The 26,753-nt window shown below is 33.2% G+C and overlaps 2 protein-coding genes across 2 annotated transcripts in view; one reads left to right on the forward strand and one right to left on the reverse strand.

The window, feature by feature from the left end:
• The first annotated feature begins 646 nt into the window (after nucleotides 1–646).
• LOC134707159 (uncharacterized) lies at nucleotides 647–6,315 on the forward strand. Its single transcript, XM_063566704.1, has 3 exons — nucleotides 647–697; nucleotides 986–1,129; nucleotides 5,025–6,315. Exons 2-3 carry the CDS (start codon nucleotides 1,054–1,056, stop codon nucleotides 5,330–5,332), a joined length of 384 nt encoding a protein of 127 aa, XP_063422774.1. The 5' UTR covers nucleotides 647–697; nucleotides 986–1,053; the 3' UTR covers nucleotides 5,333–6,315.
• LOC134707158 (chitin synthase chs-2-like) overlaps nucleotides 5,790–26,753 on the reverse strand; it is a 71,545-nt gene continuing 50,581 nt past the window's right edge. The window contains exons 23-27 of the mRNA XM_063566703.1: nucleotides 23,031–23,231; nucleotides 21,439–21,666; nucleotides 19,701–20,568; nucleotides 7,820–7,991; nucleotides 5,790–7,364 (exon numbers count right to left, since the gene is read on the reverse strand). Of these exons, the coding sequence (XP_063422773.1) occupies nucleotides 6,429–7,364; nucleotides 7,820–7,991; nucleotides 19,701–20,568; nucleotides 21,439–21,666; nucleotides 23,031–23,231 (2,405 nt within the window). The 3' untranslated portion in view covers nucleotides 5,790–6,428. The remainder of the gene's footprint in view (nucleotides 7,365–7,819; nucleotides 7,992–19,700; nucleotides 20,569–21,438; nucleotides 21,667–23,030; nucleotides 23,232–26,753) is intronic.

Here is a 26,753-nt window from a genome sequence, read left to right on the forward strand (position 1 = left end):
CATTTTAGACTAAGATACAAGGTTTTTTTTATATAAGCAGTTGTGGACTTTGAACTAGCTGTCAGTAACTTCCAGTACTCTCATATTTGTACTTAATGTTGTTTTTTTTTGTTTGGGAAGAGGTACAGATATATACCCTGCCATGTCCTGTCTGTCTTTTTGTTTGATGTTTCTATTTAATCAATCTGATGAGTTAAAAATCTTTTTTGAACTTATTTTTATTATTTGTTCTTATGTTGTGCTACGACTGCATTGTCCCAGGTAAGGTTAGCGTAAAGCGCTTACAAATATGAATAACCCTGCCACATTCCTATGTGCCTGTCAAGTCAGGAACTTGTAGTCCAGTGGTTGTCACTGGTTCATGTCTGTCATATTTGTTTTTTGTAATGGTTGACTCTAATTGGACACATCCACTTCATTTGATCTTGGTGGATAGTTTCCCCATTGGCAATAATACCACATCTCCTTATTTCTATTAGAACATGTTTGAGCTATCCGGGTCTACACCCTTTACATCGAAGTAAGGGGTGTCAGAAATATCCCCTCCATCATATGTTTTGCATTAAAAAATAAACATAGTTCGTTGCATTCCACATCAAAATTATCTACATATACCGGATAAAATTACCTGTGAAACATATTGATCTGATAAAGTGTGTATAATTTATTATTTTAATGGATTCTAAAACTTCCTCAGGTAAGATGAAAGATATATACAGTTTTAATCGTCTTTACTTGTTCTAATAATCTTGTTGACATTTTTAACTAAAAATGGCCCAAAGTGTTGAATTACATCAGATCAAGTTTTGTATATACAGAATGGCGTAAATTTGAAATATACTACAACATTACTGGGCGGCTAAGTAAATATTCACAGCATTGCCATGGTTCAAACATTAAAATACTACTCGTTACGCCTGTAGGAGAAAGAACTTAAATATGAATATCTAAAATTATAAACGTATTTTCCTTCATTCTTTTGTAGTTTTGATCAAGTCGTTTTTTTAATTGATTTCACACATGTCCACTGTCAGGGACAATTGAACCTTTGATATGACATCACACACGACTGACAAAATTGGTGATGTTCCATCTAAAGCAAAGGATAAAAAGCTTGAGTGTATAAGAGGTAATATATTGTACGGAAATAAGAAATAAAAATAATTACAAGCACATTTCTTACTTTATATACAAAAGGATTTATTTGTGAAAAATGTACAGATAAGGATTTAAAAGCTTAATTAATATACAGGATGTGACTTGCACATCATCTGTTATTCCCTTATAGATATATCAGTTTCTATAGTATTGAATAACACCAGGGTCCACTCATACATCAGTTCAGACAATAAGAAAGCAACGAAGACATCAAAACACATAAAGATTGTAACACTAAAATAAAATTTATGTTAAAAAGATGCAAACGATACATTCAAAACTTGTAAGTCGAGAGAAAATGACAATGCATCGGGAAAACAAAAGACAAACAAGTTCATAAAGCACTTAATAGAACAATTAAAAGTGAGCAACATGTACACTGCCGAAAAATCGCTGACGTTCCTGAAGAATATATAAATCCTGTTCAACTTTTGGCACCCGTAATGTTGCTCTAGTTTATTGCAAATTCAATAATGTGACAATTGAATTCAAATTGGTCGGAATTGAGTGTGGTCAACTATAATAAAGTTATTTAATTTCAGTCAACCAACTCATTATAGCGTCCGTAAAAAATTCAAAATAATTGACCTTAATTTTACCTCTTAAAAACCTTAACTCAATATCTTAAATGTTAGCAATATCATGATAAGAAAAGCAAGCAGTAGAATAGTGTATGAATTTGGAAATGTATACTCAATTTCCTGTTGCTGCTTGAATGTTGCTTCATACAAATTAAAGGTTCACAATTGGAAAGCTGTAATAATTAATTTTTGTCGTAAAAGTTGATACCAACCGGCCTTTCATATGAAAATCTAGATGTAGGCCAGAATAAGAGCAGCAAAAAGGCAAAAGATACTAAAAGGACATTCACTATCGTCGAATAAACTGACAACGCCATTGCAAAAGAAAAAGATCAAAAGACAAACAACGCGCACTATTACAACATAGAAAACTATAGACTATGGAACACGAATCCTCCAAAACCGGCTGTGATCTCAAGTGCTCTAAAATTGTAAACAGATCCTGCTCTGCATGTGACATCTGTACACATTCAGAGAAAAGAGGACAGGATTGTAGTTGCGACAATGGGAATATATACGTCGGCATCTGTGAAACAGATATTCCATAACGGTAAACAAACTCGTAATGGCTTCTGTAAAATGAACCAACAGCTTAATCACTTGAAACATTTTGTTTAATAGCTCAGTTGTAAGCATGCACTAATGGAGTATTGCTACACAGAAATGGAAAGATCACTTTAGAAAGATGAAAATAATGATCTCTTTTGTCTTTAAGTTTTATTTCCATCCAACCCGTATTGTCAATATCTACAGATGTAAGTCGAAATATGAAGCAGACTCAACTGTATTTGTAGTATTCATTATTCCGATTGAATAGATGCATTAAATATAGAAACAACACTTATAACTATGTTTGCGACCGTGCAAGGGCTCAGTCTGTATAGTCAGTCAGGATCATTAAAAACTTAAATTTGTGGTAATTGTTTTGCGAGAGGACATAATCTACATACGGCAACGCTAAGTCAAAAGATAATGATATCTGTGCATTCTACCTGGTGAGCTCCTATTTGAAGCCTATTTAATAGGTCGAAAAGAAAGATCGGTCACGGTTGTGTCTATATAAATACCCCGATTTTTATGTTTAAAAGGAAGTTTCTAAAGTAACACAAATTGTGTCAGTACAAACATCCATCATCCTGTTGATGTCCATTTCAGAGAATGTTTTGTTAAAATAGGATTATGTTTACAAAGTATTACATACCCTACCTAAAACAAGATATGTTTATTTGTGATGGAAATACCATTTCATGAAACAAGAATTCGTCCTAGTTTAGAATGGTGGATACTAGTGAAAGGATAGAGAAATTAATTATTAAAACACTGTTATTTTGGTATCAAGTACAGTAAGGAAGATCCACAAGCTTCATTGTAGTTCAAATATTATAGGAACAATAAATCTATGTATAAAAGACTTCACAACATTAACCCAATTACGCATTTAGCTTAGTGTCGACATAATCTTTGACGGACTTTTTTTTAGTATTTTAAGATTGTTTTTCCAGGTCAAGCTTTCTTTATAAAGCCTCGGTCACACCTTACCGGATAGCTCGAACGGACGCCTAACGGATAACTTTTTTTCAATCCGGTCATGTCCGTTAGACGTCTGTCCATATCCGTTGCATGTCCGTTAAGCGTACGTTTTATCCGTCGACGTCCATTCTGTCCGGTGGAAAATTTTGAGCATGTTCAAAACTTTGAACGGACGTCCAACGGATAAAATGTCCGTTGAACGTCCGTTAGGCGTCCGTTTTGTCCGGTACTCGTCCGTTTCGTTTCCGTTTTGTATCCGTTACGTGTCCGTTAGGTGGCAATACACAGTTAGGAGTTTAGTTTCGCATTTTGGCCTCTGTGGATTTTTCAAATAGGAAAGTTATTGTGTAATAAAATTCATTTTTAAACAGATGAGTGCTAATTTAGCCTTCAAAGATGGTTTATAAGAGCATCAAGATTATTTTTTACATGTTTTATCGGCTGTTTTCTGTTTGACAAGCCGTATTTTCATAGCTAGACCGGCCATCGGTCCAGAAATTAATGTACTGTTTACAAACACTCAAGATTTTTCTACACGAAGTTTTTGACGCAATTTTACAAAAAAATGAGATGAAAGACATATGATTTTCATTGGATTTGCTGAATGATATATGTACACAGTTTCAGAAAAGGTATTACTTCAAGCGATTGAAATTCTACTTTTAGCCAAATTTTGGGGAAATATGTGACATCTTCCCCCCCCCCCCCCCCCCCCCCCCCTTTTTGCAATATTTTATAACAAATAAATGCAGATTGTTGCCATGGATACACCAAAAAGAAATTATATTTTAGCATTTTATATACTGGATATAAAATCTATGGAAGATTCTGATTACATACATATGCCCATATATGACACAAACAGTAAGCTTGATATTGCAAGAAAGCAATGAAAAGTGGATGGTAGAATTCATAAGGGCAAATTTTAGTATTCTTTCCTAACTGTTTATTGCTACCTTATACATCCGTTGGAGGTCTGGAAGATAAATTCACCAACGGACTTCTACCGGACGTTTAACGGATAAAACGGATGTTGAACGGATGAGAAACAGACTTCTACCGGACGTATAACGAATAAAACGGATGATGAACGGATCTGAAACGGATAAATGCCAATTGAAAATTTCGCGTCAGAAATGCCAATTATTGGTATGTCAGATTTCTTAAGGTTCATGAATTCTTATTATTTATAATCGATCTTAGAGTATAGGCACGTCTTCACAATCAAGCAGTTCTTATCCAGGCCAGACACTGCCCTTTGGCGGAATTTTGAAGAACAAACCAAAACCAGTTACACAGAAACATTTTGAATATTAATGCAATTTACATGTATTATTATTGTCGCCTTTGATTTTTCCGTATATCTTGTTCATCCGTTTTATCCGGTAAGCTTCCGTTAGGTGTCCGTTTTATGCGTTACTCGTCCGTTGGATGTACGTTTGACATCCGTTCTGTCCGGTACGTGTCCGTTTCTCGTACGTTGCATATCCGGTGTGTGTCTGTTATGCATCCGTTACACGTCCGTTTTATTCGCTCAGTACATCAACGGACTCCCAACGGATAACAATTTTGTCAACGGACAACTTTTATTTTCATCCGTTAGGCGTCCGTTCGTGCTATCCGGTTAGGTGTGACCGAGGCTTTACTCATTCAACATTAATATGATAAATAGCATTCCATTTTTGAAAGTAACAAAATATCAGTAAAATCGTTATAACTTCCAAGCTTTATAGATAATTTTTTCTTATTTTGCAGATGAAAATAGAAAATTTGACAAAGAACGTTGTCCGAACAAGACGCAATCAGTAATTATACCGACAAAACATAGTGTTATTCAAGTAACAACAGTGGCCAAAGAAGATGACGACGACGATTTGTGTATTATGAGAATTAAACGCTCATGTACTGATAATACTTTTAATCGGCCCCAGATTGGAGATGGAAGTGTTTGTGTTCGTGATGGTTGCAAAAATGTAGGTAGAAGTGAAACAAACGGTCAGTGCTTAGATTGTTTTACTTCAGACATACAGAAACGTCGACATGGGAAGTTTATTCCGGATTAGCTTGAAGGATAATCATAATTGTGTACATATATGGAGTACAAATATACATTCAACATAAATAAAACTTGACGCCATCGTTTGTTCTCTCTCTGTTATAATATGTCTTGACAAGCTATTTCTGTATTTTTTTGGTTATAGATTGCTTATTGTTAACTTTATGGTTAGTGACCAAATATCATTGTACAATTGAGACATATTTTAGTAGAATGATATACATACAAGATACATTTAATTCATCTTTTTTTGTCGATATCATTATTTTTTGTTTTAATTTCGTATATATATTTTTCGTGGTATTGCCCAAGTCTGCATATGTGCCTTTAGAAATTTAGTACTTTGTTGAATATTTATATTCTTGATTTTTCTAATAATCTAATAATAAATAAATCCACAGAACAAGATCTGTTTACAGCTGTTATCAGTATGATCATTCGTGGATTGTGTTTATATTTAAAAAAAAAAAAAAAAAGAGAGGTCATAATAGCAAATACCGTTTAAAAATTTCTATTTGGCAAATCTTGCATTTAATAGTACATTATAAAATGAGTTGGAATATGTTTCTAAGAAAATCTTATAACACTTATGTGCATTTGTGAGAATTGTATTATCTAAATAATTGTATGCAGTTTGTCTTTGGTTCTGATGCGTTAAAAGCGATTTGATCAGCTTCTCAGTTTTTATTAGTAAGCTCAAGCGACGGACAGTATTGCATATTATACTTTTAAATACATATCTAAATGGATTGTAACACTTGCACTTTCTTATGAATCAAAGATAAGAAACCACAACAGTCCATTAGTTCATAAGAAGCTTCGAATGAATGTTATGCTCTAAATATGGGTACTGAATCTATAGACATTATCAATTTTTATCCGTTTGATCAATTATTTGAATTTTTAGTACTAGTGTTATTATGTTGAATTTTTAAAACAAATTATATGAAAACGTCACACGTAAATAAATAACCATATTAAAACAAACAAGACAACTAAAATGTTTATATATACAAAATAGTCCAAAGTTTACACAGAAGGAAACGTGTTTTGCCTTTGTGCTGTTTGTCCATTAAAATGATGTGATGGTTTGGGTTGTTTCTTTATATAAAACACAATCTGCTGTCAGATTTACTTGCGATGGAAACGGGATTTTGTATGGTTTGAAATTTTTTTTTTTTATTGAGTTTTTTGTATAACGTACGATCTAAGGTACCGACTGCACCACTTAAATTGTCATTAACGGGTTCATCCAAATTTGATACGGACGTCTCACGGCGAAATGTTCTCTTAAGATTATCACCTGTCGTTTGATTTTCTAAGCCTCTAACTTTGTGTTTGAGGTCTCGATCATTCTGAATTTCGTTTATCATATCGTGGAAAACAGGTTTATTTGATCCAAACTTTTTTGCTTGTTCCCAATCAGTCTGTAACATTGGTGGATGATTTTTACGGTATCGCAGCACGTTGCCCTTTGGAAGAGGTTTCGTCCCTTCGTCATATTTTCGCCTGGAAATAGCTATCATATTTCGTACTGTCTGTTTGAAATTAGGCTTAGACATAGTGCTTCTCAAAATATTGGGAAAACTATCCTTGTTGGCCATTGTTTCTCTGAACGATATTCCAAGCCCAGGTTTCCTTGTTCCACCAATATTACCCTTTACGCCTATGACAGCGTTATTGACAATTGTGTCAGATAGTTCTTTTTCTAATTTGGCGTCTTCTTCATCGTCATCATCATCTTCATCACCTGAATAGTCTGGCATTGGTTCTCCAACTACATCTGTATAAAACCGTACCAACTCTTTGGCATTAAGCTTTTCTGTATTTTCTTCCTCCATATTTCCATAGCTTTGTTTTTTTCCGCATTTGAATGGATTAGGTATCTCCGTAATGGCTATAAGATGCATGAGCGTTCCCAATCTATGAAAAATCATTCCTATAAACTGGATCAGGAGAATCAGAACAAAAAATATTATAAACATTAAACCAAGTGCGTCGATCTTTATCACATCGTCATCTACATTCTCTGCTCCTGACTGAAAAAGAGAGGAACGATCACATATTTGAATACGTCAAATAGTAAGGATTACTAGAAAACACCCGCGAAAGTTTGTATCAAGCCCTTTTAAAGCTTAATATACGGTATGTTTTTTAATCGTTGTTCAAGGCTATGCAGTGATTTCTTTTTTCCACCTTATTTGAACCCTGGGTGGTATTTTTCTCATTGGCAATATTGCAACATTATTTTGATATATAAATTTATGAATAAATTTTACCAATAAAAAACAATATATTACAATGTATTGTTATGCTTTATCTATAAATGAACGTTCACATTTATTTATTTAATCTAAAAAACAAACCAGAGTTTAAATGAAGTGGATGTAAGGAATTATAACAAACTGTTGGGCTTTCAACATTTAGAAGAAAAAAAAATATAGCTTTAAAGGAAGGAAGCAATATTTTATGATCAATATCTAAATACACATACTGCTGTCGGAAACTCAATTACTGCAGGTTTTCTAAGTTGAAACATAAAATTGATAGATATCCATATAAGGTTGATAAACGCAAAGCCTGCCACAACTTCATTACGTAATTCAGCAAGAGCCTGTTTCATCGTTTCTTGCTCTTTTTTGTTTGCATCTAACGGTTTCAAATACCTGTAAAATAAAGATTTGTTATGTCTTTATAAAAAGTATAATCACAATAATACTGAACTCTGAGGAAAATCAAATAGGAAAGACCCTAATCACATGGCAAAATCAAACGACAAAACACAACAAAAAACGAATGAACAACAACTGCCATATTCCTGACTTGGTTCAGGCATTTTCAAATGTAGAAAATGGTGGATTGAACCTGGTTTTATAGCGCTAAACCTCTCACTTGTACGACAGTTGTATCAAATGTTATACGTGCTTATAGGCTTGAAAGTCATAGTACATACAATGATTAAAATGATTGACAAAATACGTGCTTTTATGGTGTATCTGTAAACTTTCAGTGTTTTATCTATAACGAAGAGAGATAGCGTCAGCAAAACTCCGTAAACTGGAACCACAACCTTAAAATCCGGATGCATTAATTTTCAAAGTACTTGTAAAATTGTCAACGACATTTATATAGGCTTATAAAATATCAAAATATAAAATAAAAGTGAAAGCGGACACTGACATATATATATATGTTTTTAGACCCTTCTACAACGAAATTTGTTTGACATGCACACGTATAAAAATTGCGGTTTTTATCCAACGCAGTCATAGGTTTGAACGTAGTTTTCAATTTAGACTCGTTTATATTTTTTGTTTGGGCATGTATCATATTTTCCCTCCGGTTTATATGATCCGTTCATCCTATATATTGACTCTTAAAATTCAAGAGTTAATCTAAAAATGAGGGTACTTTCTCTAAAAATGAGGGTACTTTTTATATGGCCTTCCAAATACCGTTTCGATCCCTAACATCACTGAAGAGACATTTATTGTCGAAATCCGGATATGGTGTACTAAAGAAATATTGACACCGAATGTTTGTGGCACAACATCCTGTCCACAAGTTAACAAAAAAAAAAAAAAATTTCTTTCTGTGACGTATTAAATTTATATGAGAATCCATTTTGTTACATCTTGTGATCAATTTTATTTGGCAATCGCCAATGGCAGTCAGCAGGGTTAAAGAACATCAGTTGTTCGACCTGTTAGTCAAATGCGTTTTGTTTAAATATACTTTTTCACTCTTTTGGTCTTTTGGAAAATGTTGTTTGTGCTGTTTTTAGACCCTTCTACAACGAAATTTGTTTGACATGCACACGTATAAAAATTGCGGTTTTTATCCAACGCAGTCATAGGTTTGAACGTAGTTTTCAATTTAGACTCGTTTATATTTTTTGTTTGGGCATGTATCATATTTTCCCTCCGGTTTATATGATCCGTTCATCCTATATATTGACTCTTAAAATTCAAGAGTTAATCTAAAAATGAGGGTACTTTCTCTAAAAATAAGGGTACTTTTTATATGGCCTTCCAAATACCGTTTCGATCCCTAACATCACTGAAGAGACATTTATTGTCGAAATCCGGATATGGTGTACTAAAGAAATATTGACACCGAATGTTTGTGGCACAACATCCTGTCCACAAGTTAACAAAAAAAAAAAAATTTTCTTTCTGTGACGTATTAAATTTATATGAGAATCCATTTTGTTACATCTTGTGATCAATTTTATTTGGCAATCGCCAATGGCAGTCAGCAGGGTTAAAGAACATCAGTTGTTCGACCTGTTAGTCAAATGCGTTTTGTTTAAATATACTTTTTCACTCTTTTGGTCTTTTGGAAAATGTTGTTTGTGCTGTTTTTAGACCCTTCTACAACGAAATTTGTTTGACATGCACACGTATAAAAATTGCGGTTTTTATCCAACGCAGTCATAGGTTTGAACGTAGTTTTCAATTTAGACTCGTTTATATTTTTTGTTTGGGCATGTATCATATTTTCCCTCCGGTTTATATGATCCGTTCATCCTATATATTGACTCTTAAAATTCAAGAGTTAATCTAAAAATGAGGGTACTTTCTCTAAAAATGAGGGTACTTTTTATATGGCCTTCCAAATACCGTTTCGATCCCTAACATCACTGAAGAGACATTTATTGTCGAAATCCGGATATGGTGTACTAAAGAAATATTGACACCGAATGTTTGTGGCACAACATCCTGTCCACAAGTTAACAAAAAAAAAAAAAAAAATTTTTCTTTCTGTGACGTATTAAATTTATATGAGAATCCATTTTGTTACATCTTGTGATCAATTTTATTTGGCAATCGCCAATGGCAGTCAGCAGGGTTAAAGAACATCAGTTGTTCGACCTGTTAGTCAAATGCGTTTTGTTTAAATATACTTTTTCACTCTTTTGGTCTTTTGGAAAATGTTGTTTGTGCTGTTTTTAGACCCTTCTACAACGAAATTTGTTTGACATGCACACGTATAAAAATTGCGGTTTTTATCCAACGCAGTCATAGGTTTGAACGTAGTTTTCAATTTAGACTCGTTTATATTTTTTGTTTGGGCATGTATCATATTTTCCCTCCGGTTTATATGATCCGTTCATCCTATATATTGACTCTTAAAATTCAAGAGTTAATCTAAAAATGAGGGTACTTTCTCTAAAAATGAGGGTACTTTTTATATGGCCTTCCAAATACCGTTTCGATCCCTAACATCACTGAAGAGACATTTATTGTCGAAATCCGGATATGGTGTACTAAAGAAATATTGACACCGAATGTTTGTGGCACAACATCCTGTCCACAAGTTAACAAAAAAAAAAAAAAATTTCTTTCTGTGACGTATTAAATTTATATGAGAGTCCATTTTGTTACATCTTGTGATCAATTTTATTTGGCAATCGCCAATGGCAGTCAGCAGGGTTAAAGAACATCAGTTGTTCGACCTGTTAGTCAAATGCGTTTTGTTTAAATATACTTTTTCACTCTTTTGGTCTTTTGGAAAATGTTGTTTGTGCTGTTTTTAGACCCTTCTACAACGAAATTTGTTTGACATGCACACGTATAAAAATTGCGGTTTTTATCCAACGCAGTCATAGGTTTGAACGTAGTTTTCAATTTAGACTCGTTTATATTTTTTGTTTGGGCATGTATCATATTTTCCCTCCGGTTTATATGATCCGTTCATCCTATATATTGACTCTTAAAATTCAAGAGTTAATCTAAAAATGAGGGTACTTTCTCTAAAAATGAGGGTACTTTTTATATGGCCTTCCAAATACCGTTTCGATCCCTAACATCACTGAAGAGACATTTATTGTCGAAATCCGGATATGGTGTACTAAAGAAATATTGACACCGAATGTTTGTGGCACAACATCCTGTCCACAAGTTAACAAAAAAAAAAAAAATTCTTTCTGTGACGTATTAAATTTATATGAGAATCCATTTTGTTACATCTTGTGATCAATTTTATTTGGCAATCGCCAATGGCAGTCAGCAGGGTTAAAGAACATCAGTTGTTCGACCTGTTAGTCAAATGCGTTTTGTTTAAATATACTTTTTCACTCTTTTGGTCTTTTGGAAAATGTTGTTTGTGCTGTTTTTAGACCCTTCTACAACGAAATTTGTTTGACATGCACACGTATAAAAATTGCGGTTTTTATCCAACGCAGTCATAGGTTTGAACGTAGTTTTCAATTTAGACTCGTTTATATTTTTTGTTTGGGCATGTATCATATTTTCCCTCCGGTTTATATGATCCGTTCATCCTATATATTGACTCTTAAAATTCAAGAGTTAATCTAAAAATGAGGGTACTTTCTCTAAAAATGAGGGTACTTTTTATATGGCCTTCCAAATACCGTTTCGATCCCTAACATCACTGAAGAGACATTTATTGTCGAAATCCGGATATGGTGTACTAAAGAAATATTGACACCGAATGTTTGTGGCACAACATCCTGTCCACAAGTTAACAAAAAAAAAAAAAAATTTCTTTCTGTGACGTATTAAATTTATATGAGAGTCCATTTTGTTACATCTTGTGATCAATTTTATTTGGCAATCGCCAATGGCAGTCAGCAGGGTTAAAGAACATCAGTTGTTCGACCTGTTAGTCAAATGCGTTTTGTTTAAATATACTTTTTCACTCTTTTGGTCTTTTGGAAAATGTTGTTTGTGCTGTTTTTAGACCCTTCTACAACGAAATTTGTTTGACATGCACACGTATAAAAATTGCGGTTTTTATCCAACGCAGTCATAGGTTTGAACGTAGTTTTCAATTTAGACTCGTTTATATTTTTTGTTTGGGCATGTATCATATTTTCCCTCCGGTTTATATGATCCGTTCATCCTATATATTGACTCTTAAAATTCAAGAGTTAATCTAAAAATGAGGGTACTTTCTCTAAAAATGAGGGTACTTTTTATATGGCCTTCCAAATACCGTTTCGATCCCTAACATCACTGAAGAGACATTTATTGTCGAAATCCGGATATGGTGTACTAAAGAAATATTGACACCGAATGTTTGTGGCACAACATCCTGTCCACAAGTTAACAAAAAAAAAAAAAATTCTTTCTGTGACGTATTAAATTTATATGAGAATCCATTTTGTTACATCTTGTGATCAATTTTATTTGGCAATCGCCAATGGCAGTCAGCAGGGTTAAAGAACATCAGTTGTTCGACCTGTTAGTCAAATGCGTTTTGTTTAAATATACTTTTTCACTCTTTTGGTCTTTTGGAAAATGTTGTTTGTGCTGTTTTTAGACCCTTCTACAACGAAATTTGTTTGACATGCACACGTATAAAAATTGCGGTTTTTATCCAACGCAGTCATAGGTTTGAACGTAGTTTTCAATTTAGACTCGTTTATATTTTTTGTTTGGGCATGTATCATATTTTCCCTCCGGTTTATATGATCCGTTCATCCTATATATTGACTCTTAAAATTCAAGAGTTAATCTAAAAATGAGGGTACTTTCTCTAAAAATGAGGGTACTTTTTATATGGCCTTCCAAATACCGTTTCGATCCCTAACATCACTGAAGAGACATTTATTGTCGAAATCCGGATATGGTGTACTAAAGAAATATTGACACCGAATGTTTGTGGCACAACATCCTGTCCACAAGTTAACAAAAAAACATTTTTTTTTTCTTTCTGTGACGTATTAAATTTATATGAGAATCCATTTTGTTACATCTTGTGATCAATTTTATTTGGCAATCGCCAATGGCAGTCAGCAGGGTTAAAGAACATCAGTTGTTCGACCTGTTAGTCAAATGCGTTTTGTTTAAATATACTTTTTCACTCTTTTGGTCTTTTGGAAAATGTTGTTTGTGCTGTTTTTAGACCCTTCTACAACGAAATTTGTTTGACATGCACACGTATAAAAATTGCGGTTTTTATCCAACGCAGTCATAGGTTTGAACGTAGTTTTCAATTTAGACTCGTTTATATTTTTTGTTTGGGCATGTATCATATTTTCCCTCCGGTTTATATGATCCGTTCATCCTATATATTGACTCTTAAAATTCAAGAGTTAATCTAAAAATGAGGGTACTTTCTCTAAAAATGAGGGTACTTTTTATATGGCCTTCCAAATACCGTTTCGATCCCTAACATCACTGAAGAGACATTTATTGTCGAAATCCGGATATGGTGTACTAAAGAAATATTGACACCGAATGTTTGTGGCACAACATCCTGTCCACAAGTTAACAAAAAAATTTTTTCTTTCTGTGACGTATTAAATTTATATGAGAATCCATTTTGTTACATCTTGTGATCAATTTTATTTGGCAATCGCCAATGGCAGTCAGCAGGGTTAAAGAACATCAGTTGTTCGACCTGTTAGTCAAATGCGTTTTGTTTAAATATACTTTTTCACTCTTTTGGTCTTTTGGAAAATGTTGTTTGTGCTGTTTTTAGACCCTTCTACAACGAAATTTGTTTGACATGCACACGTATAAAAATTGCGGTTTTTATCCAACGCAGTCATAGGTTTGAACGTAGTTTTCAATTTAGACTCGTTTATATTTTTTGTTTGGGCATGTATCATATTTTCCCTCCGGTTTATATGATCCGTTCATCCTATATATTGACTCTTAAAATTCAAGAGTTAATCTAAAAATGAGGGTACTTTCTCTAAAAATGAGGGTACTTTTTATATGGCCTTCCAAATACCGTTTCGATCCCTAACATCACTGAAGAGACATTTATTGTCGAAATCCGGATATGGTGTACTAAAGAAATATTGACACCGAATGTTTGTGGCACAACATCCTGTCCACAAGTTAACAAAAAAAAAAAAAAAAAAATTTCTTTCTGTGACGTATTAAATTTATATGAGAATCCATTTTGTTACATCTTGTGATCAATTTTATTTGGCAATCGCCAATGGCAGTCAGCAGGGTTAAAGAACATCAGTTGTTCGACCTGTTAGTCAAATGCGTTTTGTTTAAATATACTTTTTCACTCTTTTGGTCTTTTGGAAAATGTTGTTTGTGCTGTTTTTAGACCCTTCTACAACGAAATTTGTTTGACATGCACACGTATAAAAATTGCGGTTTTTATCCAACGCAGTCATAGGTTTGAACGTAGTTTTCAATTTAGACTCGTTTATATTTTTTGTTTGGGCATGTATCATATTTTCCCTCCGGTTTATATGATCCGTTCATCCTATATATTGACTCTTAAAATTCAAGAGTTAATCTAAAAATGAGGGTACTTTCTCTAAAAATGAGGGTACTTTTTATATGGCCTTCCAAATACCGTTTCGATCCCTAACATCACTGAAGAGACATTTATTGTCGAAATCCGGATATGGTGTACTAAAGAAATATTGACACTGTCAGCAGGGTTAAAGAACATCAGTTGTTCGACCTGTTAGTCAAATGCGTTTTGTTTAAATATACTTTTTCACTCTTTTGGTCTTTTGGAAAATGTTGTTTGTGCTGTTTTTAGACCCTTCTACAACGAAATTTGTTTGACATGCACACGTATAAAAATTGCGGTTTTTATCCAACGCAGTCATAGGTTTGAACGTAGTTTTCAATTTAGACTCGTTTATATATATATATATATATATTTACAACTCGTCTGAACATCAACCCAACAATGTTAAATGTATAAATTTGCTCTCGCCGGGATTCGAACCCATGCTACTGATATATATATATATTTCATCTTCATGCCTTATATATCGTGCACTATCTTACGACGTTAGATTAAAACTGACGACGAAAGGTAGCACCCAGCCACCGAAAGCTCCTTCTTTTTAGAGCCTATGTGGTCGTTTTTTCTAGATTGTCAGATACAGTACAGGCAATTTGGTGCCACGATATCTCAGTAGCATAAGTTCGAATCCCGGCGATGGAAGAACAAAAAATAAATTGCGAAAGCAAATTTACAGCTCTAACATTGTTTGGCTGATGTTAAGACGAATTATATATATATATAATGTATATATATATATGTTGTGTACAAATTGTAATGTTGTACAAGTTATAATTTGTACAGATTTTTGTACATGTTATCAGTGATTTATGAACCGCTTAACACAAATGATTACATGACACAGTATAATACAGAGCATTGATATAAATGACATTACAACAACGCAAAACGACTTACTATGTGTATGAATTCGGTATGAAGAGAAAAATAAAGATAGAGTTTAAACTATTCAGGTGTCCTAATATCCATTTTGAGGACAAGGAGAAATGCAGTAAATGTTAGATTGAAGTAGATAAATTTGAATTTAAGACAAAAAACTGATACATTTTAGAAGATACTCTTTTTTATCACCTGGTGCAAAAAGGTATGTATGTAAATAATTAAACTTGTACAAAAAACCTGTACAAATTATAATTTGTATAAACTTACATTTTGTACACACCATATACATTGATAGAGGATTGCTGTTCACAAGAGTTCCAAATGGTGAAGTTGAAATCATCCCTTCAAAAATTTTACGGACGCTTTCACGAGTTGGTTGACCGTTAAGGAATAAACCGTTTCACAGATGATATCGGATATGTTCCTTATGTCGTAACTACAATATCCCTCCGTTTTCACGATTGTGACCTACGGAATAAGACTTTTTACCGGATTTGTAATAATATCAGCACCACGACGGGTGCACCATGTGGAGCAGGATCTACTTACCCTTCCGGAGCACCCGAGGTCACCCCAAGTTTTTGGTGGAGTTCGTGTTGCTTAGTCTTTAGTTTTCTATGTTTTGTCCTCTGTACTTTAATTTGTCTGTTTGTCTTCTTATTTTTAGTAATGGCGCTGTCAGTTTATTTCCAATCTATGAGTTTGACTGTCTCTCTGGTATCTTTCGTCCCTCTTTTGTGGTGTATTTAATTTTATTATTATTTCAAAAATCATTGTGATCATTGTATAAAATTTAAAACCCGCAAGGGTCCATAATTGGATTAATAAAGTATTTCTATTTCTATTTCTATTTCTTTGTACTTGTTTGGCCTTATAAATATTTTGATATGAGCGTTACTGATGAGTCTTATGTTAGACGAAACGCGCGTCTGGCGTACTAAATTATAATCCTGTTACCTTTGATAACAACAGCCAAACTAAAGAACAAAAAAACAGCCGAAGACCACTTTTGGGTCTTTAATACAGCGAGAAAATTTCGCACTAGGGGGCATGCTTCAGCTGTCCCCTTAACAAAAATATGTAATAGCTCAGTGATAATGGGCATCATACTAAACTCCTAAATGTATAAAAGAAACTAAAAATTCTAAATCATACAAGACTATCAAAGACTAGATGCTCTTGACGTGGGACAGACGCAATAATATAGCCGGATTTAATATGTTTTTGAGATCGCAGCCCTCCCTCTGAACCCAATATAAAAACACCACACACACAGAGCAATACGCACAGTAAAACTCAGTTTAAAAAGGCCTATGTCCGATGTCAGAATAGGTAACAAAAGAAAGTTTATTTCCGATTCAAAGACCCTAAAAGTGAATCAATATTTAAGCCAAAATATGCCATCTTTAATGACCTGACAACAGTATCGTAACAACTTGTTGTCTGCTCTTTAACACATTCCCTTTTTCCATTCTCAATTGTTTATCCCTTCTTAATAAATCTGTTAAAAGCTTTTGTTAGCTTTTGAGGTGAATGCCAACATTTGTGAGCTTTTTAAAGAATACTTGATAAAAGATTGGATGTGAAATACCTGAGCGTATAAGACGTCTGCATGTTGAAATATATTAGCGAAAGATGACCTTCAATCGATGATAACATTTACTAAATATTTTGACGTTTGGGTTTGTGTAATAATTTTTCAGTAATACATAGATTTCTTTCGCTAAAATCTAATACGTTGTTACATACGAATCGTACAAGTTGGGATATGTGAACACCATAAGATGGTGACAAGGGAACGTCACAATCTAAAAATGGATAATTAACAACATGGAAATGAAAAATCAACTTTTTTTTATCAGAAACTTTGGTATTAAGCTTTCCGTTAATGATATAGATATCAAGATCCAGGAAAGAACAGCGTTATTGTTAGTATTAGCTATATTTAAAATTAGTTCAACAGGATAATTTTTTTTATTGTACATACTGAAGTCGTCATTATTGAGAGCCAATATATCATCCAAATATCTAAAAGTATTATCGAATTTTTGAATCAGATGATATACGATATACGGAATCTCCAAAGCGAACATCAATGTTATCTAGTAAAAATTCAAGGGCAGTTATAGTATAAAGCATGTCCAATTGATCGACATACTTTTTTTTGTTACTAAAAAAATGACCTAAAAGAGTTTGAACATAATTATATATTCGCATTCTAATTTTTTAAATGCCCATTTAAATAGGTGGATGAGTTTTGCTTACTAAGAATATGAGGCAAAGTGGTATATAATAAAGCAAAATCAAAACTTTGAACAGATTCAAAATCAACAAAATAAGCATGCAATTTTTCAAGTACTGCCAACGAATTTTTGACATTTCAAAAGTAATTAAGTCCACTATTTTTAAAGGCATCAATTAAACAATTCATTATCAGGTTTTTAAATTGTACCGAGTGTACTAGTAAGTAGATTAGACAATTCAGTAGTGGAACAATGGCTTGAAGACGAAACAAATCTATATTTGTAATTGTTTTTGCAGCTTCGGAAGCCAGTACATAGTTGGAACATTCATTGTATTTAGTTCTGCTTGCAAAGAAGTAGCTAAAAGCTTATGTTTGTTACAGATGTCATTTTCCGAAAATGAATTCAGTTGGAATGATGGTGAATTCGTGATTTCCTTTGCAGGACTTCAATGTAAAACGTCAAACAATGGTATTATTAGCAGCTTTATCAGATGGGACAAAAAGTAATTTGTTGACGAGTTCTTTTAGTTTCTGTTTGATACGGGAAATAGGGTTATCATGGTTCTTGTTAAGAGTAAAATGTTGTTTCAAATGTTGAATACGTATATCAAATATGTTCATTACTGAATTAAAAAAGAGTCCGAAGATTTCTTGTCAGCTTTTTCTCGTTTTATCCATTTCTAGCAGTAAGTTTGGAGTGAGTCGTGGATGATATTACGACACTCATTCCAATTAATAATTGACGGGGGACGATATTTAGGTTTTTTACATAACAAATAAGATGGAGTTCAGTAATATCAAAATATCCAGGAATTTGTTCTTTAACAGAATGATCATTAAAATTACCGACAATATTTACACAATCAAAACATTAATTGACATATTTGATTTTAATAAAAATGTTTTTATGATCTTCAGGGTGATCTTCTCTAGTTTGCATTTTATCAATTTACATCAAAGAATTTCATTTTCATTATGTTTAATGTACGAGCCTTCCGGACAAGGAAAATCAAGAAGAGCACTTCGGATGCAACAACGTCGTGAAGTAAAGGCTGTGAGTACTTTTTTTAAAGAATCAAATCACTTCACAGAATGCATTAACGTGACAGAGCTATTACTACTCTTACTCTTGTTATATCAATTTTCAAACACCTTAATGTTGCTAACCATAGTTTCTTTCTCCAATTTTTTTTTATCTTATTGACGGGCAGAGAAAGGCGCACATAATAATCGGATTAAAATAAAATCCTAATGAGCCTCAAAATGAGGATCTGAACAATGAATACAATTTAAAAAAAACCTTTGCTTCATTTTGGACATGATGCTTTTTTAATACTTTTTGTGCTGAATCACGGGTGCTTTTTTGAAGAACAATAGAAGATCATTGAAGATGTAAAAACTTTGGCGTTATTAATAGTTTGTTAAGAAATTATTTTTCAGAATAATAACCTTTTACTCCCTGAAAACACATCCAATGGGGCCTTTGTGGGTTTCTAAATTTGTGAATATTTTATCATACTTCATACCCCGACAACTCAACCACATCTGTGAAAAAATCTCAGTTTAGAAACAACCCATCTTAGAACAACGTTTACAATATGAACAGAAGAATGGAAGAAAATGGATATCAGAAATGAATTGCATTTCTTGTCCCATATACTCCTAAAACAATCATTATTCTATTTTATGTTTTTTTGAAACTTAACCTGAATATGACGACACATATCTTCTTTCATGAGAATGGATACAAAAAATACCCAAGTGTCGGTTCCTCGCAACTGAGATCCATCTTGTTTCTGGTGTTTTTGTTTTTCTGTGTGGTTTTTGTGAGCTGTTATTTTTATGTTTGTTTTTTTTGGTTGTATGTCTTTGATGGTCTCCTCCTTTATTTACCATCATAAGAGAACTGATGGATTAATACCTTAAAGACAATCATCATCTGTTTTAAAGATATAGTTGAAACTGAACGTCAAACTATAAAGTGACTTGCCTTTTTATAAATTCTTCCCAAAAAATTGTTTCCTTTGGTGTCATGGACATAATTTTTCCGTCTTTAAAATCTTTATCTTCTGTCCATTTTGGCTTGTGTCGAACATCAAAAGGTTTATCGGTCGTTGGTGTTATAACAGTTTGTTCGTGAATTGGTTTGTCTGGTGTTTTGTCTGACCAACTGACTGTTTTCCTTTTATTCGTTTCGACTACAACTTCATTTAAATCTTCAGTCTGTATACCTCTGTCTTCTTTCGTTTTTGTTTCCTTTTTTGAGAGCTCTAATATACTTCTTAAATCTTTTAGCTGATTAACTGGCATTAAGCGTTTTAACCAGCTTTTTTGTTTCTTCTTTTTTTCTTTTTCTTTTTTATTTCTTTCTTCCTCATCCTTTTCTTTTTGCGTTTTTTTCTTAGCTACTTCGCGTGTTCCCCATGATACAGAGTTCATATTACATAGTGAATAAATGATCAATAATAAAAATCCACTAGGAACACACAAAAAGTATAATAGCCCGTAAAAAATGCAGCTAAATTCCCATGGGTGAATAACGGCAGCGAAAAGGAAAATAAACACCATTGCGCATAGGAAAATTACACTCGGATGAAATGGACTCTGCTTAACGGCTGTTATAATGCATCCAACAAATACCACCATCATTATAAATGAATAAATGGCGCTGAATATTTCTGCTGTGATTATCTGATATTTAGGCTTCACTGTAAAGCATAAAATCGTGTATAAAATAGCTGGTGAAAGAGCTATTGCATAAGATGTTAGAAGATTCATTTGAAAAACAGTTAGATATGCTCCAGCTATCATCATGATTACTGTGGAAGGTCCAATCAAGGTCGACAACATCAAAGCTCCTAAAAACAATTGTGGTAACAAATTAATACACCGAAACCCATAACTATGTTAGTTGAAAATAATTAATCTATGATCCTACATTTCTAGATACTGACGTTAACTTTATACGGAAACTCAAAATAAAAGTTATGAAATGTATTTGTACAATTTATATCTATTTTACTAATCTTTACTTATAAAATATCTTTAATCGAATTGCGTATCGTTACCAAATTGAGTACGGCTTAAAATTCTAAAACGCATTGCTCCGTTTTCTATTATGAATTCATTACATACAACAAAATTTTAGAAAGACGAAATTCAATTAATACATGAGTCTAAGCTTTTGGACAGACAACAAATGATAACCAGTCTAAACTTTCAAAAGTGAAGCTGAATCTTTATCAACAATAACACTATAATGTGTCAATGGGACAAAGAAGATGCCCCACTTGCATATAACGTTATAAAAAACACAACTAGGAAATTAATAAATTGACACCATCCAAAATCCAACTTGACGAGTGTTTTCTGGTAATACGCATTGTGTATAAGCTTCATAACTTGTGATTGATACACACTTAAGAAAGATATCGGAAAGGGAAGGTAATATTCAGCCTTTTTTCCATTTAAGAAAGGGCCGTTCTCTCATATTTAGGCTCCTCGTTTCATGAAGGGCATAACTCCAGAACGGTAAAAGTGACGCCACAACTAATTTAAACTTTATATGAGTTTTGTTGTCATTAGTCTTGTGTGAAAGTTTCCATAATATTTGGTTGAGGCAAATAATGGGTTAAGAAACAACACATTTTTCTACTAACGGACGTACAGGAGGACAAAAGTCAACCTTACTGCCTCCTCCGGTATGCGGCCGGTCAATAAAAAGTTACCTTGATAAATCATGAACAACCAACTGATGTTGTTATTTATAGACACGGTGTTCCTCGCATCTGTCAGTAAATCCATAATATTAGCAATTGTCGATGGCATCCAACGCCTTCTTTGGTTGAAGAATTCTCCAAATCCTTCGGGTGCATAAGTATAGGCATCTGAGGCAGCGGCATAATCTACCCTATATCCTTGCTGAAGCAGTAATGTACACAACCAGCGATCCTCACCTTGATAATAATGAAAATTACAATTATTATTTATTTGTGATGAAAGAACTCTTTATTTCAGATTTTTTTATCAGTATTATTCATTTTGATAATCTATTTTTGAATTGATTGCTTCTTTTGTAAATTCATTTGGGTGTTAAAGCGTTGACAGACGTACACTTTGTGTAAAGCGCGGAATACTTTTGATTACATTTTTTAGCTTAGATCATGAAAACACGATTTCTAAATTAAGTTTTTCTTTAATTCACCTGTTCACTTTATTGTGGAAGCTCATCGTGAATGTGAATGTCAAATTTCATTGTGTAATAATTACATTAGCTGTATGTTTCATTATAATACGTTATTCTGATTGGCAAACTGCAATCTCGCGTTATTCCTTAAACAATTTCATTTCAAAATGAATTGTAACATTCATGTTGACACGTGCTTCTACAATAAAGTGCACAAGTAAATAAAAGAAAAAAAACTTGATAGTAATCGTGTTTCATGATCATAGCCAAAAAATGTAATTATAAGTATTGAATGATTCTTTTAGTAATTTCATAGGGTTGTAAAAGCGTTGACCGTGCGCACATTTTAAGAATAAAGAGCTTCCGCGCTCATACTAAATGTACTTCGGTCAACGCTTTTACACCCAAATGAATTTACAAAAAGAAGCATTCAATCCTTAAATGAATGTTAATTTCACAAGGATGCGGGATTGCTGTAAGCCAATACTAATAACGTATCATAATGAAACATACATATGTAAAGTAATTATTAAAGGATCAAAGAGTTAACTAACAGTATTTCATATTGGGTTTTAAACATAGAAAAATGTAATAATTAACTTTCATTTAAGACATTTATGATTATTATACTTTGCGTTAAAATTGATTGGTTCATATATGTACGAGGGAGACAACTACCTCTTATCAAATGGCTCAGCGGGAGATTTTTTTTAATATCACCCTCTTGCGGGAACCAATAAAAAAATCGATAATTAAAAAGACAATGCATTGCATTAACATCAATGATTCTAGGACAAAGCTACATCTTTACGATTTTATGTATTGTCACTTTGACTTAATAAAAAACTTCTTGCTTCACTTTTGTTATTTTTGTACAACTGTAACGTTGTTTTGTGAATGACTTCATAGATGACTACTTTTAGTTTAAGTTAAAAAAAAAAAAAAAAAAAAAAAATATGGTAGGGCATTCAGTATAATACATTAAATAACACATAGCTAAAAGGGTGATATGGCAGATTATAAACCTTCTAAAAAACATTGATAACCTTAGCTTCCTTGCGGTTAAAAATGTTTTCTCGGAGTAATAATATGCTCTAACACCCTCTCAGCTTTGTGATATGTATGTAATGTTACCTTGGTCATACATAAGGTGATGTGAGGCTTCCGTGGGTTTGATAGTATACTTTCTCATGACATTGTCGTCCATTAAAGCTGATCCACGAAAGAGACTGAAACATCCTGGGCTGCACAGCACACATCCAAGAACATGCTCTGTCGATTTTTGTAACCAGTGGGCCACGGCGTACTCAAATTTTTGATACCATACCATTGGACCTTAAACAGTAAAATATAATCTGAGCCGATTTTATATCATCAGAATAATTTTCATTATTACATTACTAATGCTAGTAGTTGATGCAAGGCATAGATTTGTCGGAAATTTTCACAAGTCCTAGTGAATATCTTGTCGGGCATTGAGGTATATTATCTGATAGAACAACCAGTTCTAAAATACAATCATCGTTAAATATGTACTAGATTCAAATGTAACATTTATAAATGAATATTAACTATTACTGCTGAAATTCAAAGCTAATGCATTTCTAAAGTAATTTAAGGTGTTTTCCTGTAAAAGAAAAACCAATAAAGCATTACTATTTAAGCCTAACTACTCATGAAAATCATATATTTTTTTTCAATACATAAATGGTAGTATATAGTACCAAATTTATAACGTGTTATTTTACTAAACTTATAAATATTTTTGAGATAATTTTTTTCAGTATTACTGTTGGACGAAGGTTGTTTATGAGATAGTTTGTTATAAAACAAAAACTCTCTCAAAAATAATTATAAGTTTTGAAAAAGGGACTCGCAGTATAATACAGGGATGATTAAACTCATCAGTCAGCAATAGATTGACAATGCTGTGGCTAAATAACCCCCAGAAAACTACCAAAGACAAGCAACAGTAACATATAAATCAAAGGAAACATAAATCAGAGAAACACGAGCCCAGATGTGATCTCAATTGCTCCGGTAGGGTAAGTAGATCCTGCTTATTTGAGATTTCCAATAATATGTCATTACTCAACAAAACCGACCTAATATTGCAGTGAAAGACGACGGAGGAGAGCATGAACTGCATGAATTTTATGCTTTTTGAATACCAATACTTTGTTGGAATAAATGTTGTTTAAAAATTAGTACAGACAACTTTTTTAATTCTTTACATATTTTGTTATTAAATTTGTGGTGATTTCATTGACAACAACAATAAAGGAAATAATCAGTTCAGTCACCGTAATCAAATGCACCGATCATTACTTTTCACTTCACTTGACCCGTATATTTATTTCTCAAACGATGAATTCTTATAGCTCATAATTCAAAATAAAGTTTGAACAAATGAAAATAACGGAATCTGAAGCGTGATGATATTCTCAATTTTCAGTTATAAGATTAAAACAAGAGTTTCGAACACACCGGCATGTAAAAGGTGTACACGACTGGTCTCTTCTACTTCTTTTTTTAGCATACTTCTATAACTAATTTCAAGATACTTTTGTCGAAGATAAAGTTTCAGATCACTGATGGATCCATCTGATAGTTCTGTGTCATCTTTCCGTGAAATGAAATGGAATTTATGAGGACGCATCTGCAGGAAAAACTATGATTACACTTTATTGAATCAGTTAATTTGTTTTTAATTATTATGATGCATGGATTGTAGGAAGAGCCCCTATATAGTCCAGTCGATTTGTGCAGATTTTTGACAAAATTGCTCAGATTGTGGTAAAAGCATGAAATTTGGCATAATAGTAGTATATGTCATGGACTACATTTTAAGCTATGGACCCACTCTAGAGGTCAAACTTTGTGGACGAGGCGGCCATTTTAAAATGGCGACCGTTTGATCTCTGTAGATTAATAAAAAAAAATCATGAAAATGATATTAGAGAAGATATTGACATGAAACCTGGTTAATAGAACAACAGTGCCGATTTCAATTGTCTTGTTGAACAAAAGTTTTGGAAATATTACCCATATTGAATGGCGGCCATCTTGAAAAATCTTGATTTTTAAGCCAAAATATGTAGTCATTTTTCTATAAAAAAAAAAAAAAAAGGCATTGTCGAAGATATACAAATGTACTGGTTTGAGCTATATCAACAGGAATAAATGAGTATATCCCCCTCCTTGAGTTATAGTTCTGTTGTGTACCGGGTATAACAGCATTAAAACGCGGACCACAAAGAGGAAATGTATATGTTTTACCAAACCACACTCTGTCTATCATATTCGATCACATTGTCATCCACATTTACATATCGTAGTACTACTTAATACTGCCTTTACACATTTGTATTTCCTTAGTAACCGTGTTCACTTTGACTTATGACAGATATAAGTTGAGCGCTAACTGCAGGAAGTCATTATATAGTCATATGGTATATTCATCACAGATGACAAGGCCTGTCATCTGAGAACTTCATATCATGATTGATAAAACTTTGACAACATAGCAAATCAGAGAGTACAAGACACAGAAAGAAAGCCAGGAATCTTTTATCCTTGGAGCTATGCTTTCCAAAATAATAAAAAAAAACATTGATGGCACACGGTCTGGAAGAGGTATTGTACTAATCTTCAAGCTTGTACATCACGGTAAATTGGACAGTTAACGCCTGGAACAACTTGGAGTTATCATTGAAGGAAGAACTGATACAACGCTGTTAACAAAATTGAAATGTACCTGCCATAGCTAGCATACACGCAAGATAAATAAATTAGTTCTCTTGATTTTCAACAAAGGTATTCGTGACGCTCTAAAACAGACCTCTTTATAAAAGGGTAAAAATAAAGCCATCACCATAGCCATAGCAGGCAAAAAATATATGCTTGATACTAAAAATAGCTTTACAGGGACACTCAGTAAACGCTGTTGACCCGAATCAGTTCAACAGACATACGTTTCCTCAGTAAGAATGATACATGATGGCTCAACATCGTGACACAGTCCAGTTATATCGTTGAGTGGCAGACAAACATACCATTTCTCAGCTATAATAGTCTAATTGTGCAACTCGTAGTCGAAAGGATACAACTGAAACTTATCAGCCATCGGATAGAGAGTAAGATGTCTCAAAGATTGTGGAACTGATTCATTTAGAAAGCCTACATTGAATGTCCCTGTAAACCTTTTTATAGTAGCAAGCCTAACTCTTCAAACTATTATAGTTACTTTGACTATGAAGAGGCCTTCGCAATCACAATTAAACGACATGGCCTTTTTTAGAACTTCCCCAACATATTCGTTGAGAATCCAGAGAAAGACGCAACCATTCATTTGTGCTTGCATATCATCTATGGCAGCTACTTTTCAATTTTTAGAAGTGTATGTATTAATCATTCCTTTCATAACAACTCATATTTACTAAGAACATTTACTGTACAATTTACAAATATCATCAATTTCAAATATTAAAACAATACCAGACTGTAACCGTCACTGTTTTCTATCATTTTGGCGAGGCCCATTCCATGGATAACAGATTCTTGACTTTCTTTCTGTGTCTCGAATTCTGTCTAATTGTCTTATCGTGCAGTTTTAACAAACATTTAGCATGTTATCTGCTCCTGAAATATTAATCTCCAGCACTGAGTCTGGCTAAAAGAACAATTGTTAGTAGTTCAAGTGACAGTAACGTACACTATTGTCAATCATAATTGTCGATATTTGATGATGAATGATAGTCAGATACCTCATCAAAAAGAAAGAAAAACAAATCACCCTACAGTCATTGTTCTTGTTGATTCATCACAACTGAGACTGGTTATTTTACTGGTTTTTTT

The sequence above is a fragment of the Mytilus trossulus genome, chromosome 2 (genome assembly GCF_036588685.1).
Source record: "Mytilus trossulus isolate FHL-02 chromosome 2, PNRI_Mtr1.1.1.hap1, whole genome shotgun sequence".
Classification (NCBI taxonomy): domain Eukaryota; kingdom Metazoa; phylum Mollusca; class Bivalvia; order Mytilida; family Mytilidae; genus Mytilus; species Mytilus trossulus.